General features: G+C 41.2%; 1 protein-coding gene across 1 annotated transcript in view; it reads right to left on the reverse strand.

Moving 5' to 3' along the window:
- lrp4 (low density lipoprotein receptor-related protein 4) overlaps positions 1–14,599 on the reverse strand; it is a 124,265-nt gene that overhangs the window by 15,003 nt on the left and 94,663 nt on the right. Inside the window, exons 12-21 of the mRNA XM_030079774.1 lie at positions 13,847–14,077; positions 13,045–13,201; positions 12,230–12,447; positions 7,652–7,828; positions 6,059–6,184; positions 3,264–3,472; positions 2,059–2,140; positions 1,739–1,844; positions 1,384–1,585; positions 306–495 (exon numbers count right to left, since the gene is read on the reverse strand). Of these exons, the coding sequence (XP_029935634.1) occupies positions 306–495; positions 1,384–1,585; positions 1,739–1,844; positions 2,059–2,140; positions 3,264–3,472; positions 6,059–6,184; positions 7,652–7,828; positions 12,230–12,447; positions 13,045–13,201; positions 13,847–14,077 (1,698 nt within the window). The remainder of the gene's footprint in view (positions 1–305; positions 496–1,383; positions 1,586–1,738; positions 1,845–2,058; positions 2,141–3,263; positions 3,473–6,058; positions 6,185–7,651; positions 7,829–12,229; positions 12,448–13,044; positions 13,202–13,846; positions 14,078–14,599) is intronic.

The raw sequence follows: 14,599 nt of genomic DNA on the forward strand, positions 1-14,599 counted from the left end.
GAGGATTCTTTTGATTACAGGATGGAATGAACGCACACCTGAATTACTGAGGTGCATGCCAAGTCAGTAAAGTAGACTGACTGCGATGATATCTTTATCAGAGACCCTGATGAAGACAGTGCTGCTGTTGAAACTTTGGTTTCTGTTCCTTAAATATCTGCGATAGAGTTAGAGTGTGTGGCAGACCATCCTCAGTTTGGGAGGACTCTTTCTACACTACAGACTACTACACAAAACCAACAGGGCACCTACATACAGACTTTGCATTTGTCTGGCAGATGCATCTACAGCAGACACACGCTGACCTGTCTCACGGTGTCGGTGGAACATGTGTATGTCCATGAGGTTTTCTAGGTTTTCGGCCAGCGTGTGTCGTCCCAGGCCGGTGAGCTTGTCGGCGCTCTGGATGCTCTTAGACTGCCAGTCTGTCCAGTAGAGCTTGTCCTCATGCAGAGTGAGACCAAAGGGGTGGGGCAACTGGCTGCCAATCAATATCTACATACAATGAAAAAATAAAGAAAAAGGAAAAAATTAGATGAGGTGATTTTGTGTGATTTACCAACCTTGGCAAAATCAGTTGACTCTATATGTTCCAAATTAACAGAAGAAACCATAACACAGTTGGAGAGCACAAACCACCACCTACAACTGAACAATTCTCCATCCTGCTGTTACATACATCAAAGCTGAATTGACATCTTTATCCTAATGGCCTAATAGCTTATGGCTTATAAGCAAATTAAGCACCTGCTCAGGGCTCCACGGCCACTGGGGGCCCCAAGAGTACTTGAAATGGCTATTGATTTTTTTTTTTTTTCCTTTTGGATTATGTATTATATTATGTCAATGGTAATAATCTTTTAATGTTAATAGGCTGTCTAGTTAATGACTGTCTGGGTCAATCAATTACTGCTGCCTCCTGTACATAGTTTTCAAAAATAATTATTCAGGTGTACATCTTATTCTTGAATAATTATTGTTATATTATCACAGCTTCCTCTGTTCTTTTTATGTCATTATTTAGTTATTTATTTAATATTGCCTGTTTTTTCCATTTCCATTTATTTATTTATTTATTTATTTTATTTAAGAGGGAAACTTTAAAAGTAAAAACATGCCGGGCTGAATCTGGCATGATGCAAGCAAGACAGGTGCAACTAATAAAACTGATAATGGCTGTGATAGATTTACAGTAGGTGTGCGAATGATCACGCATTGACAATAGTCAATATTATTCAATCAAATTCTGCTTAGGGCCCCATAAAGGCTTAAGCCAGCTGTGCTTCTAAGTGCTTTGAGATATTCTGTGGACAGATTTGACAAACAAACATCGACACTGGCATAAACAAGACCTTGACAAAGGGGAGAACATGCACTCCTTACCTGTCGGTCAGAGCCATCAAAGTTGCCATACTCAATAGTCTTCATGCCAGCATCGGCCCAGTAAAGGCGTTTAGTCTGGTAGTCGATGGCCAGCCCGTTGGGCCATGTCAGGTTGGATGAGATGATTACGATGCGACTGGATGCATCCATCCCTGCACGCTCAATTTTAGGGTTGGCACCCCAGTCAGTCCAGTACATGAACCTATAGGAAAGAATAAACCATGTTAGAGGTACCGTGCATATAGTCCGAGTCCCAGTTATATATACACATGTTCAATGTTACAATGTTTATATATTACTATGTATTAAAACATTATACATTAAAACACACTACTGTTATTTGGTTACAACTTACCCTCCAATTGGATCAACCACAATGTCCCTTGGCCGGTCCAGGTTTTCCCATATCAACACAGTGCGCATGCTCCCATCTGCATTAGAAACCTCAATGCGATCCGTCCCTGGGAAACAAAGGCAGTACAAAGGCGGTCAAGAGATTAGGGCAAACACAAGCCTGGATGAGGGAGGGCACCTCTCCACACACAAGAACCTTGTAAATGAAACAGTACGTAATGACGACTATCACTGTGGATATCAGAACTGCATCTCCTACAATACACTGTTCATATCAGCAATATGATTTCACATGGTGATATCTGAAATGAAGGAGTTTACCAGCATCGGTCCAGTAGAGCTTGCTGGTCACCCAGTCAATAGCCAACCCTGCTGGACTCTCCAGACTGGTGTCCACCACCACCTGCAGAAAAAGGACAATACACACCACATTTACACCCGTTCTTCTTTCACTACCTCCTGACGATTTTAGAGCTGCTCCAGGTTACATCTCAACCTTTTAGCTCTGTGTGAGCATGAATGCGAGTCCTTCTAGCCGTCCCTGGATACAGGCTTAAAACTAAAGCTGATCAGGCTTTTGCAGTCAGAACCTCTTTGCGCTGGAGCAGCAAACCCCAGGAGTCCGTCTGTGTGATCATATAAATCCCTGCTTAAAACCTTCTTTTAAAGAGAAGCCTTATTATTAAGACTTCTTTATTTATTTAATTAAAAAAATATATATTTAAATTCAGGAAAGAAGGGGAGAGAGGAAGATGACATGTAAAAAAAGGCCCCATGCTGAATTCAAAGCTGCATGGTCTTAGCAATTTGAGTCACCGTTTGAGCTACCGTCTAAAAATCTTTACATAATTGTCTTTTCATTCACATTTTGTGGTCACTATTATTCCCTCTCTGTTGTTTTGTCCTTCTTGTTTTTATGTTGTTGTTTTTTTGTCATGTGTTTTTGCCTTATTTTATTGCCCTGTTTTACTTTGTAAGCACTTTGCAGCATTGTTTTGTAACATTGTTTGGAAAAGTGTTCAGTCAAACACAGACACTGCTTTATCCCATGTGTAATAAATGTGCTTGATTTGCTCTGTGTGGAAATTTGTGAGTTGCCCAATTTGCACAAATATTTCTTTGCTCTCTTCTTCTCTTGTATCAACCACTATTCATCATTTTTAATTGCACTGGGATTGATTTTTTTTTTTTTTGTATTTGTGTTGAATCTAGAGCATGTTAGCATTGTGTTTTCATTATTTGTTGCTGCAAGCTGAATTTCCCTTTTGGATAATGCAATGAACTGAACTGAACTCTGAGTATTTTTTTTTTCTTAATTCATCTCTTCACCCATACTCTGTGAGCAAATCAGGGGCTGCTATTGCAATTTCACATTTTCTCCAATAGATGGCATCACTGCCTTAACTTACATCTTCTTGTATTTTATTGCATCGGCACTGCTCTGGGAGACAAGGACAGATAAAAACATGGTGATTTCAGTGCTGAGGTCAGTTTCAGAAGGCTGATGGACTACAGATGACACTGACCTCTTGTTTGGTGCCGTTCCACAAGGCTCTGTTGATTGAGTCGGTGGTGACGTCAGTCCAATAGATGTGGCCCTCTTTGGCATCCCAGTCCAGCGCCACAGCGTTGCGCACGTCAGCCAGAGGGATGACATCATCAGACATGTCCTCTGTGTCAAAGCTGATTCGTCGGATGTCCGTCCTTCGGGCAAAAAGCAGGAACTTGTCAAGACCTGATTAAAGACCAAAGGTCTTCTGTCAGTACTCTAGGTTCAGCAATGGGGTCAACAGGAAACACAACACAACAACACTAACACAGAAAACTAGCATTAAAGGGGAATTCCAACAAAACTGGCTATTTTATTACAGTCAGTGTTTTAACTGGATGTTACATTTATGTAAATGTATAACATATTTAGCAGACAGTAACTGGTTTTTCAAACATCTTAAGCAATTCAACTCAAGGATGTCAAAAGATTTCATTTTCTTTATCTTCATAGCGAATGACTCAAGTGTAAAAACTGAAAAGCATTCAATCATTTTTTTAACCTAATATCCTAAATATCAAGTATAGCAACATTTGTCTTTTACTGGATGAACAGGCAACATTTTCTTTAACTTATGTTAAAACTGCATCATTCACTATTATTAACTTAATCTTGAAGACATTTCACTTAGGTACAGTAGAAGTTATTCTCCTGTAAGTAAATGATCCTCTGTAAAACTTTAGTCTTGTGTCTTCTGACAACTTGCCTTCAGTTATTGCAGAAATATAATGCCATGTTATTTACGAAGATTAAACTGTTAGATAATTACCTTTCCCTATTTGAGGTCTCTACACTGAACTACACACTACACTCTTAGTTTCAGAAATTAGTCAAAGATTTTACCAACTTTTGTTAAGAGGCCTAATTAATGTCTGCTCCCTTTCATTAATGTCTGTTTCCTTTAAAAGATGCAACACAAAGTCTACTATTGTTAGACTTCTAAAGAAAATGGTGCACTGCCAATATGGGCCACAGCCTCTACAACTCACTTTCATTTGCCCCTGTCTAAAATCAGATTTCGAAAATATTTGCAGACCAGGCAGAAAGAAGTAGCATTTTTCTATTTTTATACCTTTAGCATGGGTAGATTAATCAAGAAGCTATTTGACCCAGTAACAATAATGTGCACTGAGCTAAAGGTGGATGTTTATATAGAGCATTAATGCATGTATGCACAGGGAAAATCAGTGTTTTACTAATGTTCAACTGAAATGAACAATTATTAGTCTGAGTAAACCTAAACAAAATTATGTTATCACACCTACTGCACTCTGCATCAACATATCAACTATTTTTCAACTAACTGTTGATTTGCAAAAAAAACATGCGATGCCTGATCACACACAATTAAAGTTACATGGAAATAGCATGTCTCTGATTGTGTGCTTCAGCAATTCAGTGTATTTTCAGCTAAAGCAGAGAAATAAGAGAGAAATAATGGGGAGAGAACAGTGAAAACTGTTCAAAAGTTCAAACATTTTTTATTCATAGTCCTGAGATTCAAGCTGATTGAAAATTAATTAATTCCAGTCAGTGGGACACAACAGTGGTGCTTTTGGAAAAGGAGAGAAAGTTTGCATCATCATGTAAGCTGACAGTAGTTTGAAAGTGGTGAAGTTTCAGGTTTTACATGATAGGACGGGCAAAGGGGAGGTTGCTAACAAATTTGTCATTTTGCTATTAGTTGAAATTTTTATTTTAATCTACTGGGGTGATGATGAATTAACCACTCTAAATTTTGGCAGAATGTAAAAGTCAAGAGATGCTCATGTAAAATGTTAAGAGCTTCGGTAAAGTGTTGGGTAGTGCAGTTACATGGACATTACAGGAGTCCACATGATGAAGAAATATCCTCTGCTGCTCCTTTCCTTTCTCCCGCTAATCTGCTAAATACTGTATTTGTGTCCCTTCATTCACTTCCATAGCACAGCAACACAAGTCCGAAAAACACTTCATCACACACAAGTGGATTATGCCAAAATAAAATGCATACAACTCACAGTACCCAATTTTTGAGCAAATGAAATGTCTTTTTTCTTGTTACTTTCCAATTTGAATAAGAAAATAGTACTAGGACTTGTTTTTTTATACTGGCATAATCCACTTTGTTGGTGTTTGTTGGTTATGTTTATGTGCTAAAAGTGTTCATTTCGAGCTGTTTTGCTGCACTGTGGAAGAGAATGAAGAGACTGAAATATAGTGCTGTGGATCAGAAACTCAGGGGAGCACATAGCAACTAATTTCACTATCATGTAGACTCATAACACCTACGTAACTATCCAACCCAACACTCAATATTGCTACAAACAATTGTACATTATAATTTGGAGAATTAGCGAATAAGGTATAAAAGTCATTTTCCTTTTCACTGTGACTTTAACAATGCAGTCCTACAAAATGTACAATCATTTCAACAATCTATTAATCCTTTGAGACCTGGGAAGTCTGTAGGAAGGCTTTTATTTATATATTTATTTATTTATTTTTGTACTTTTTTATTTTAGTTTTTTATTTTTATTTTTTATTTTTAGTTTAGTTTTTTCCCTTGTTTTTTTTTTTTTTTTATTCATTTTCTGCTTTCTTTTTGTACTTTTATGGTTCTGGTAATTTTACAGATTTTGTTTGTTCCACAATTTTCTTCGAGTAATTCTGCAGTGATAATTCAAAAGAAATCAAGTGAATTTCTTCAAGTTTCAAAAAGTTGAGGAATTGCAACAACTTTTGCAAAGTGGCAAGTGATTTAGTTTGCAAAGTCACACATGGGAAACTCACTTCTGGCGCAGTTGTAGGTGTCCACCTTCTTGAAGCCGGTGGGACAGGCACAGGTGAAGGTCTTGTTACTGGGGAGGCAGAGGTGGCTGCAACCCCCATTGTTGGTGCCACAGCGATTCCTACCACCTGGAGGGAAGACAGCCAGGAGAGGAATATGGTGATGACTCAAGGACACCAAGTTCAGCATGTGACTATCTTTGCACATGTATGAGGGGACAAATTTTGTGTGTGTGTGTGTCTGTATGCGCTGACTGCCAGGGTAAACACTTGTTTGTCCCATTAAGCTGATTTTCAGGGACATTCTGGTGCTTTTTAAGGGCAATATGTATCTACTGCATACTGGCAAATAGTCAATGTAGACCCAAAGTCCCAAGTCCCAAACTTCTGACCTCATTGCTAGTAACTCACAACAGGCCTTATGAAGAGCTCACACAACCACAGAACTTTCTCTGCCTTCTATTCAGTTCAGTATAACAGTGTGCACGGGACATTTGCTTTCACTTGCAAAAGGATATGGCTTTGTTCATTTGATGCAGACTTCAACTGCTGCCAACTCTGCATTTACCCATACGGACCATCTTCACTATATTGTCTATTGGAAACGCACTGCTTTGGCCACGTTGCTACGACTGGGTTGTCACACAAATCACAGATTGAGACTCAAAATGGTGAAACAGGCGAATAATGTGACAAATGTGACACTGCAAATATAACGAGACAAAAGTTTCAAGAAGGAACTTAAAAGAAGATAATGATGGGCCGTGTCTAATTTCTACAGGTAGAAGGATTTCTTCAGCTCAAGGTGACACTGGAGGATAATGAGCTGAGAAGTTTTGAGATTTGCTCACCAGCAGTATCAGGGCCAAAATTCATCAGCTCGGGTTTGTTTGAATCATGTCCACAGTTAAGAAATAAGTCAATCTGGTTTAGGTTATTCATAGTAATAGAGAGATATAGCTGTGTGTCATCTGTAGAACAATGGGAACTGATGTCTTGACAACAAATCCTCTTCAAACCTTTATCTGCACAGGGAAAGGCCATTGAGAGCACTCTCGTTTTAAAGGACGCACTGATTACAATACATGACAGCAGACTGAGATTGTGGGTTTTTTGTCTTGGAGTACCCCCCAAGACAAACCCAAAGTGGTGGAACAGACACACACACACACACACACACACACACACACACACACAAACAATCAAGCAGATAGAAATGATGCCATTTTAAAGCTGAACCATGCAGCTCAGTTCTAATAGCTGCAGTGGTGCGTGTTGGTTGGCATTTTCTTACAGTTCTGGCCATTGTGCCAACATTTTCTGCTGCTTCAGGTTTGCTTGCACTTGCTTGTTTTCTGATCTAAAAGTGCTGGATTTTCTCCCTCAAAGTATACTAGAGAGAGCTGTCCAGTCATAAGCTCCCACAAATCACCTGTGGTGATCCACAGGGGGACAAGCAGTCACATTCACGCATGAATATATGACAGCTATGTGAAAAATGGGGTATCGCGCAAAAAAGGATACTCCTAATTGCTTGGGGCATTTCATGATTTCAAGTGCATTTCTGTTTAATTTCCAACCGTTCAGCGTACCAACCTGCAGGCTGTCTCTGAGGGTGCAGGGTGTGGATGTCCATAGGGAAGTGCAGCTTGTTGCGGATAATCTCCTGGTTCTTGCCAGTGAACTTATTTGCACTGTTGATGCTCTTTGTGTGCCAGTCTGTCCAGTAAAGACTGTCTTCAAAAACTGTGATGGCAAATGGATGGGGCAGACCTAAAGAGAGAGAGGAGACAGATCGGATTGAGAGGCGCACTGTAAAGACCCAATTAAACCACAAAGTGACAGTAAACAAGCCAAACACATATTTCAACATAGACTCTTCTGTTTTTGAGGTTTATAATCATCAAAGTAAACAAGCAAGTTTGACACAGTCACACTGACACTTTGTGACGAGCAAAAAATAATGACGCCGGGATGTTCATTAGGAGATATAAAGCCTCCTTCCACACAAATATGAAAAAGAACAAATACTGAACTTGGCTTATTGCAGAAACACTCTCCAAACATCCTCCCTTACAGTGCTGCGGGCTTGGCTCATGTCACATTGTCCTCATTCAGGCCAAATCGGAGCTGTTTTCTATTAGCCTGCTTCTCATTGGTCTGCTGCTGGTTTAGTTGTGGCTAGACTGCCCAAAATGAGAGGCGTTCATAATTTTCCTTTAGTAATGTGCCTTTTCCGTCCAAAATTTGAGCTTAAGATCAAACAAATCTCATGAACCACAGTTACACTGGTACATCAAGCCAATTTTGGACAGATAGATTGAGTGATATAATGAAAGTTCCTTGCTGACCACAAAAACCTCTAATATTGTTTCTTTTGCACATTTTATCCAATGCTTTTTTTTCTTTCTTTTTTGATGAATTGGTAAGCCTAAATAATATACCCATGAGTTTTACCTACCACTGAATTGAATGGGGGGTTGATACTTGGAATTCTTTGTCTTTTTAATGTTTTTTTTTTTTTTTTTTTTTTTTTTACTGGCTCTACATAGCCCACATCAGTCAAAGCCCAGCCGAAACAACATCATGTATAAAGGGGGACTCCTTTCAGATTTGCATCTATTGGGAACATCTGCACAGGGTGACTCCTCCATAGTCATCCAAACTCTCGCTTTCTCTCTCTCTCTCTCTTGCTTAATCCTTCTTTAGTGAAGTAGCTGTACTGCCAGTTGGATGAGAGTGCTGAATGGATGGAAAAAGTGATTTCTGCCTGCTTTATTTCTATTGCCGCTACACAGTTTGTGGTGAGGGTGTTGGCATGAGGCTTTTAAAGCAGGACTGCTTGTTTAATGACAGTGTTTTACAGCATAGCGTAAATGTCAAGTGGTAAATGGCTAAAATTGGAGAGAGACTAGAATGATAATGAGTCATGAGGATCTGTGTGTGTGTGAGTGTTTGTGTGTGTGTGTGTGTGTGTGTGTGTGTGTTTGTGTGTGTGTGTGTGTGTGTCGGTGTCAGTGTATGGAAATATATGTCCTTGCACATAACTGAAATGAGACAAATAGTAAAGTTTTACAGTCTGGATATATTTCTGCATATGTTTCATTAGGAGCAAACAATTTATTGAATCTTCCTGCAGGACTGCAGGAAGATGAAATGCACAAAGGTGGGTGGATTTTTAATCAAGAATCAGTCAAAACAGCATGAGGTGAATATACCAAAACCTTCATATTTCTCTACTGTTTCTCCTCTATCTCCCCTTGCAGCAGGTCCAGGTGTGTGTGTGTGAGGTGGTGCTGGCTAAATGTCTGCTGATCTTATCCTAAAGGGGATGCATGGTTAGACTTGTGTGCAGGAGGGACAGGTAGAGAACAGTAGACCCTCTTCCCTCCACCGGGTCACTGACAGCTATAGAGGTGCCTGAGTTTGATATGGCCACCTCCTTTCTTGTCATCTCTGCCCTCCCTCCCGTTCTTTCCGGGACAGCTGGTGAAGCAGCTGCAAGCCAATGGGGCAGCATCCACAGGAGTGTGTGTGTGTGTATGAATGTGTGTCCACTAATGTCCCCTTTAATCTACTTTTGACACTCCTCTTCTTCTTCAGCTGAATGACACGTTCCACTTACATCGACTCCAAATTTCTGCCTGGATCTTGGTGTACTCAGCAGGCCTTGATCAGAAACTAAAACTGAAAAAGCATCGGAAATTACTGGAAGTCTTTGGACACTGTGCTCCAAAAGTCCTCCTTATGGGAATACCAATATATGGTGGATTTTGCCTTTTGGGAAGCTTGAAAGCAAATTTTGAAGAGGTTGTGTTATTTATTAAGGCAAAGTATAACTAGAGTGTTCATTTGCTCATGACTGTGTGGGTGTATCCCCCAGATGAGTCTATGAGCCTTCGCCAAAGTAGTTTTCATCAAACTTTTCAACACTTGGAGTTTTCGCCAAATTACTTATCGCCAAAGTGAGAAGAGAGATCTTTCACCAAAATTAGGTTTGAAAAAAGTTTCAACATGTTATCTGAAAATAACATGGAGTTATTAAAATTCCTCTCACTTGGATAGGAAAGTATACACTAAAAAGTATGACTTGAAATGTCCCTGCTCTGTTGTGTTGTGTGTATATGTGTTAAGTCACTTTTACTCGTCAAAATAATTGTATACACCTATCCAACATGATCACTGCTATGAAATTATGTTTTTTTTTTTTTTTTTTTTTTTCAGAATTTCAAACACTTAATGAAGAGTATTATGTTTCTATGGCAAGATATTTTGTTATATTAAAAAATAAAAAAAATAATAATAAACTAGTTGAGTGAATAAACACAACAAAAAAAAATCCACAAGAGGGTGTTGTGCTGTGTCCCACAGGACCTAAAGTACAAAAATACATGTGGACACACACACACACACACACACACACACACACACACACACACACACTAGCCTGTTCCCCTCTTCTCCCCCACCTTCCCCGTACAGGTGTGCAGGCTGGATAGCGGCGTAATCCCCAATACCCGCCTGATGTCCAGCTTCCCATGACAGGCGAACTGGCACACATCCAGTTATATCACTCACACACACACACACACGCACACACACTCTCTTTAACATTCCTGAGCACAGTGGCTTTGCTCAAAATGCGTCTATGCACACAGGCAGACGGGTGCACGTCCCATTGTTCTTTCTGTTGTCTGAGCAAACAGAGGTTCTGGTGGAAGGACAGGGCCAATTACAGGCTTTTATCCCAAGAGCACACATCATTAAGGAGTGCTCACAGGGCTGCTGGCATACTCCCTCCCTTCCTCCCCTCATCAAACATTTCCCCTGCCCCTCTCTCTTTTCACACTCTTAAACGCTCTTGATCATCACTGATCTGCTTCTACACACTCCACTGTTCTCTTCAATTTCACGGGAAAAAAACGAAAACAGTCATTCGGGGAGTGTAAACCTCTGGCAATGCCGAACAGTTCTCCAACTTGACATTACACTGAAAGACATCATTTCTATCACATGCGTTTTAAATTGGTATTTGATATAATGTAGTGACAGACAGACAAACTAATTAACTAAGGGGTAACAATATAACTTCCTTGGTGGTGGTAATTAGGATAATTGCGCAGAAGAATTTGGCTCAATTAGTGGCTCAAACCTCTTTAGTCAGGCTGGCTGCTGGTCTGTAGAGTGGGAAATGTGAGAAATGCTGCAATACAGGAATAACAGAAAACAACAGGAACCAGAGGCTAGCATGGCTGAGAAGATCAACAAGGCTCACTACAACATGAGGCTTAAGAAACAGGCCTGTGTGTGTGTGTGTACGTGTGTTTGATCAGTATCATGCCTGCTGAGCATGGATGTACATGTGCACATGCCAGAACCCGAATTTTAGTGCATATGCATACACATAAACCATCAAAGTCTTCCCCATAGGAATGAACAAAGTAAACAGAGGCACGCATGGCTTGAGAGACACGGGATTTATGTTGGTATTTATGGGATGTGCAACACTGAAACATGAGTGTGAGTGTGTGTGTGTGTGTGTGTGTGTGTGTGCCTGGGTGCGTGTGTGTCTGTGTATATGAGTGTGAGAGTATGTGATGGTGGTCACATGTATGTTCTTTAATGAAAATATGCCATAAATTAAGTCCACATGGTAGGGCAAAGTTGTGTCATTGTGCTATGATATATATCTCTCCCACTATGTGTGTGTGTGGGTGGGGTCTTTAATGAGAAACTGAGGGGCTGAACTTTAGCCAGACCTATGTACACCATATCTCTTCTCTTGTCTTTGTGCTCTTTCTCCCTAGCTAACTCCATATTAATCAAATTACAGCATTTAAATGCACAGAGAGAGACGCCTTTTGGATCTACAGCTGAATGCAACAACTTCGCCAATTTTCTTGGGGTTCCTGAAAGGCATTCTGGAGAGTGTAGGAAATTACAAACATAATGTGGAAATAGATAAACAAAGTAAAGGTTACATCCATGAAACCAGTAAATTGCAATACTTGCCCCCCTATAGAGCTGCATTTTAAAAATACAGGTACCTGATTGGTGTATTTGTCCCGTTACTACTGAGGAGTACGGATACTATTCATTGCTAAAGAGGTTTTTAAAGGTACAATATTGCCTGTGTGTATATGTGTGTGTGAACAGGTATATGTGTGTGTTTACCCTGGCTAATGACAGCCTTGCGGTTGCGCCCATCCAGGTCGGCCCTCTCTATAACATGGTGCTTTGCGTCCACCCAGTACATGCGGTGGCCAGCGTAGTCGATGGTGAGGCCGTTGGGCCAGAAGAGGTGTGTGTCTGCGATGACTCGCCGGTTGGAGCCGTCCATGTTGGCATACTCAATGCGAGGCGTGTTCCCCCAGTCCGTCCAGTAGATCTTACTGCAGAGCGGAGCGAGGAGCACAGCACGGTTAGCTCGGTAGGATGAAGGCACTAACGCAGTATCGGCTGATGACTGGCGTTTGTAGTAGCGAGGTAAACAGATTGCTGGCAGGATTCATGCAACCGCAGATGTCTGATATCGATAAACAGTCTCCTCTGTCGCTGGCATGACATCTGTCCTGTTATCCGTCACTCATCTGTTCATACCGGCCTCAGAAGAAAGAGCCAATTTTTCAATATTTTTCAATTAGCTCATGTAAATGAGCTACCTAATAAACTGAATGAATTTTCTAGCATAAAATTTCTCTGGGGCTTCATCCAGCACTTTTCTCCTGCTTCTGCGGCAGATGAGGTTGGAGGGAAAAACACAGTTAGCTGCACCTCCCTTTATGAAATACTTGTTCCAGACAGATGCTCGCCTTTGGGCACCACTCTGCTGCCAAACTTTAATCCCTGCTTTGCCTCTACACTACAACTGGGACAAATCCAGAGGGGGTATGTATATGAGTTTGTATACATTCAAAACCATCTGTAGTGAATTATAGACTGTGTGTGCGTGTGTGTGTGTGTGTGTGTGTGTGTGTGTGTGTACATACCCCTCTATGGGGTGCAGTGCGATGGCACGGGGCTTCTCCATGCTCTGCCACAGCAGGACCTTGCGGTGCGTCCCATCCAGGTTGGCCACCTCTATACGAGATGTTCCAGAATCAGTCCAGTATAACTTGTCATGAATCCAGTCTATGGCCAGCCCACCTGAGACAGACAAAAACAGAGAGAGAGAAAATAAACATGAATTTATGAATTTCTGTTTTCCAGTAAGCCCTGCTGCAATATCTTGATTTGATTGGTTAATGCCTTCTTATTGTTGGTTTTCAGTCCTGCAGACACTATGGTAACACAGATACCCTCCACCAAGAGTGAGTGACAGAATAAGAGAGAGAAAGGGAAATAGTAAGCAAGAGACAGATGAAGAGAGAGAGAGTGAGGGAGAGAGCGAGGGAGAGAAGACGGGATCAAGAGGGAGATATGGAGCACAAGAAAGTGAGGGAGTGGCATAACAAAAACCGAACAGTGAGAATGGGAGCAAAAAAGTATCTAAAATAAATCAAGAAAAAGACTGACAGAAAGAGAGAGAGAAAAAAGTGAGGGCAACAAAAAGGCAGTGAGAGAGAGAAAAGGGCAAGACAGAGATAAAGTGAGAGCAAGAAAGAAATTGAGAGAGAGATAGAGACTCACACACAGCAAAAGCCAGAGAGAAGGGGAGAACAGAATTAAAGAAAGTGACAGAGAGCATGAAAGAGACTTTGTGAGAGAAACCTTTTGTCATACTGGTGAAACCCCGTTTGACAGAGAGAAGGAGAGCTGACCCTCGTGTCCTGTATCAGGCATCCTACCCACCTGGGCTCTCCAGGCCAGTGGAGACGACCTCCTCCACATTGGAGCCATTGAGGTTGGCCTTCATGATGCGGTCGAGGGTGACGTCGGACCAGAAGACCAGCTCGCGGCTGTGGTGGAAGTCGAGAGCGATGGCATTCTCGAGGTTGTTCAGCAGCAAGGTGTACTCTGAGCGATGCGGCAATACCTGACGGATGTCGATGCGGTTGGCAAACAGCAGCACCGGCTCTGGACCTGGAGGAGGAAGAAAAAGAAGGCGGCTGTGAGACAGACAGAGATGGAGACAGCATGAATTAGAGTGGAAAGAAAAACAGTAGTGAGGGACGCAGTGACGGCCAAAAACAAAGTACAAGCTGGAAAAGTACAAAGGGGGAAGAAACAAAAAGTTTTGAATTAGAACGTATGGTCAGTTTTAATAACAGCTAGCATTAATCTCATCCAACGTGAAAGGCCCAGGTCCTGGCAGCTCCCTCACACAGTCCTGACCTGGGTTTAACACCAGTTTGCAGCAGATTGATGGGCTGCTGTACCAGGCTGGCAATCTACCTCTGCTGCATATCTAAATCTACTCCAGACCCTCTATGAGCTGACCTCATTCTCTGTCCAAGACCCCACAGCATAGAAAAGGATACAGTTACTGCTCAAGCAAGTATAAACAGGCAAACACTAAGTGAGTTTGTTTTTATTTGAGGTCAAAGCCCAAACCCCAGTCACTTTTTTGTGGTCACATGTCAAGGTTGAAATACAGCGCAGCGG

This window comes from Myripristis murdjan, chromosome 3, assembly GCF_902150065.1.
Source record: "Myripristis murdjan chromosome 3, fMyrMur1.1, whole genome shotgun sequence".
NCBI lineage: Eukaryota > Metazoa > Chordata > Actinopteri > Holocentriformes > Holocentridae > Myripristis > Myripristis murdjan.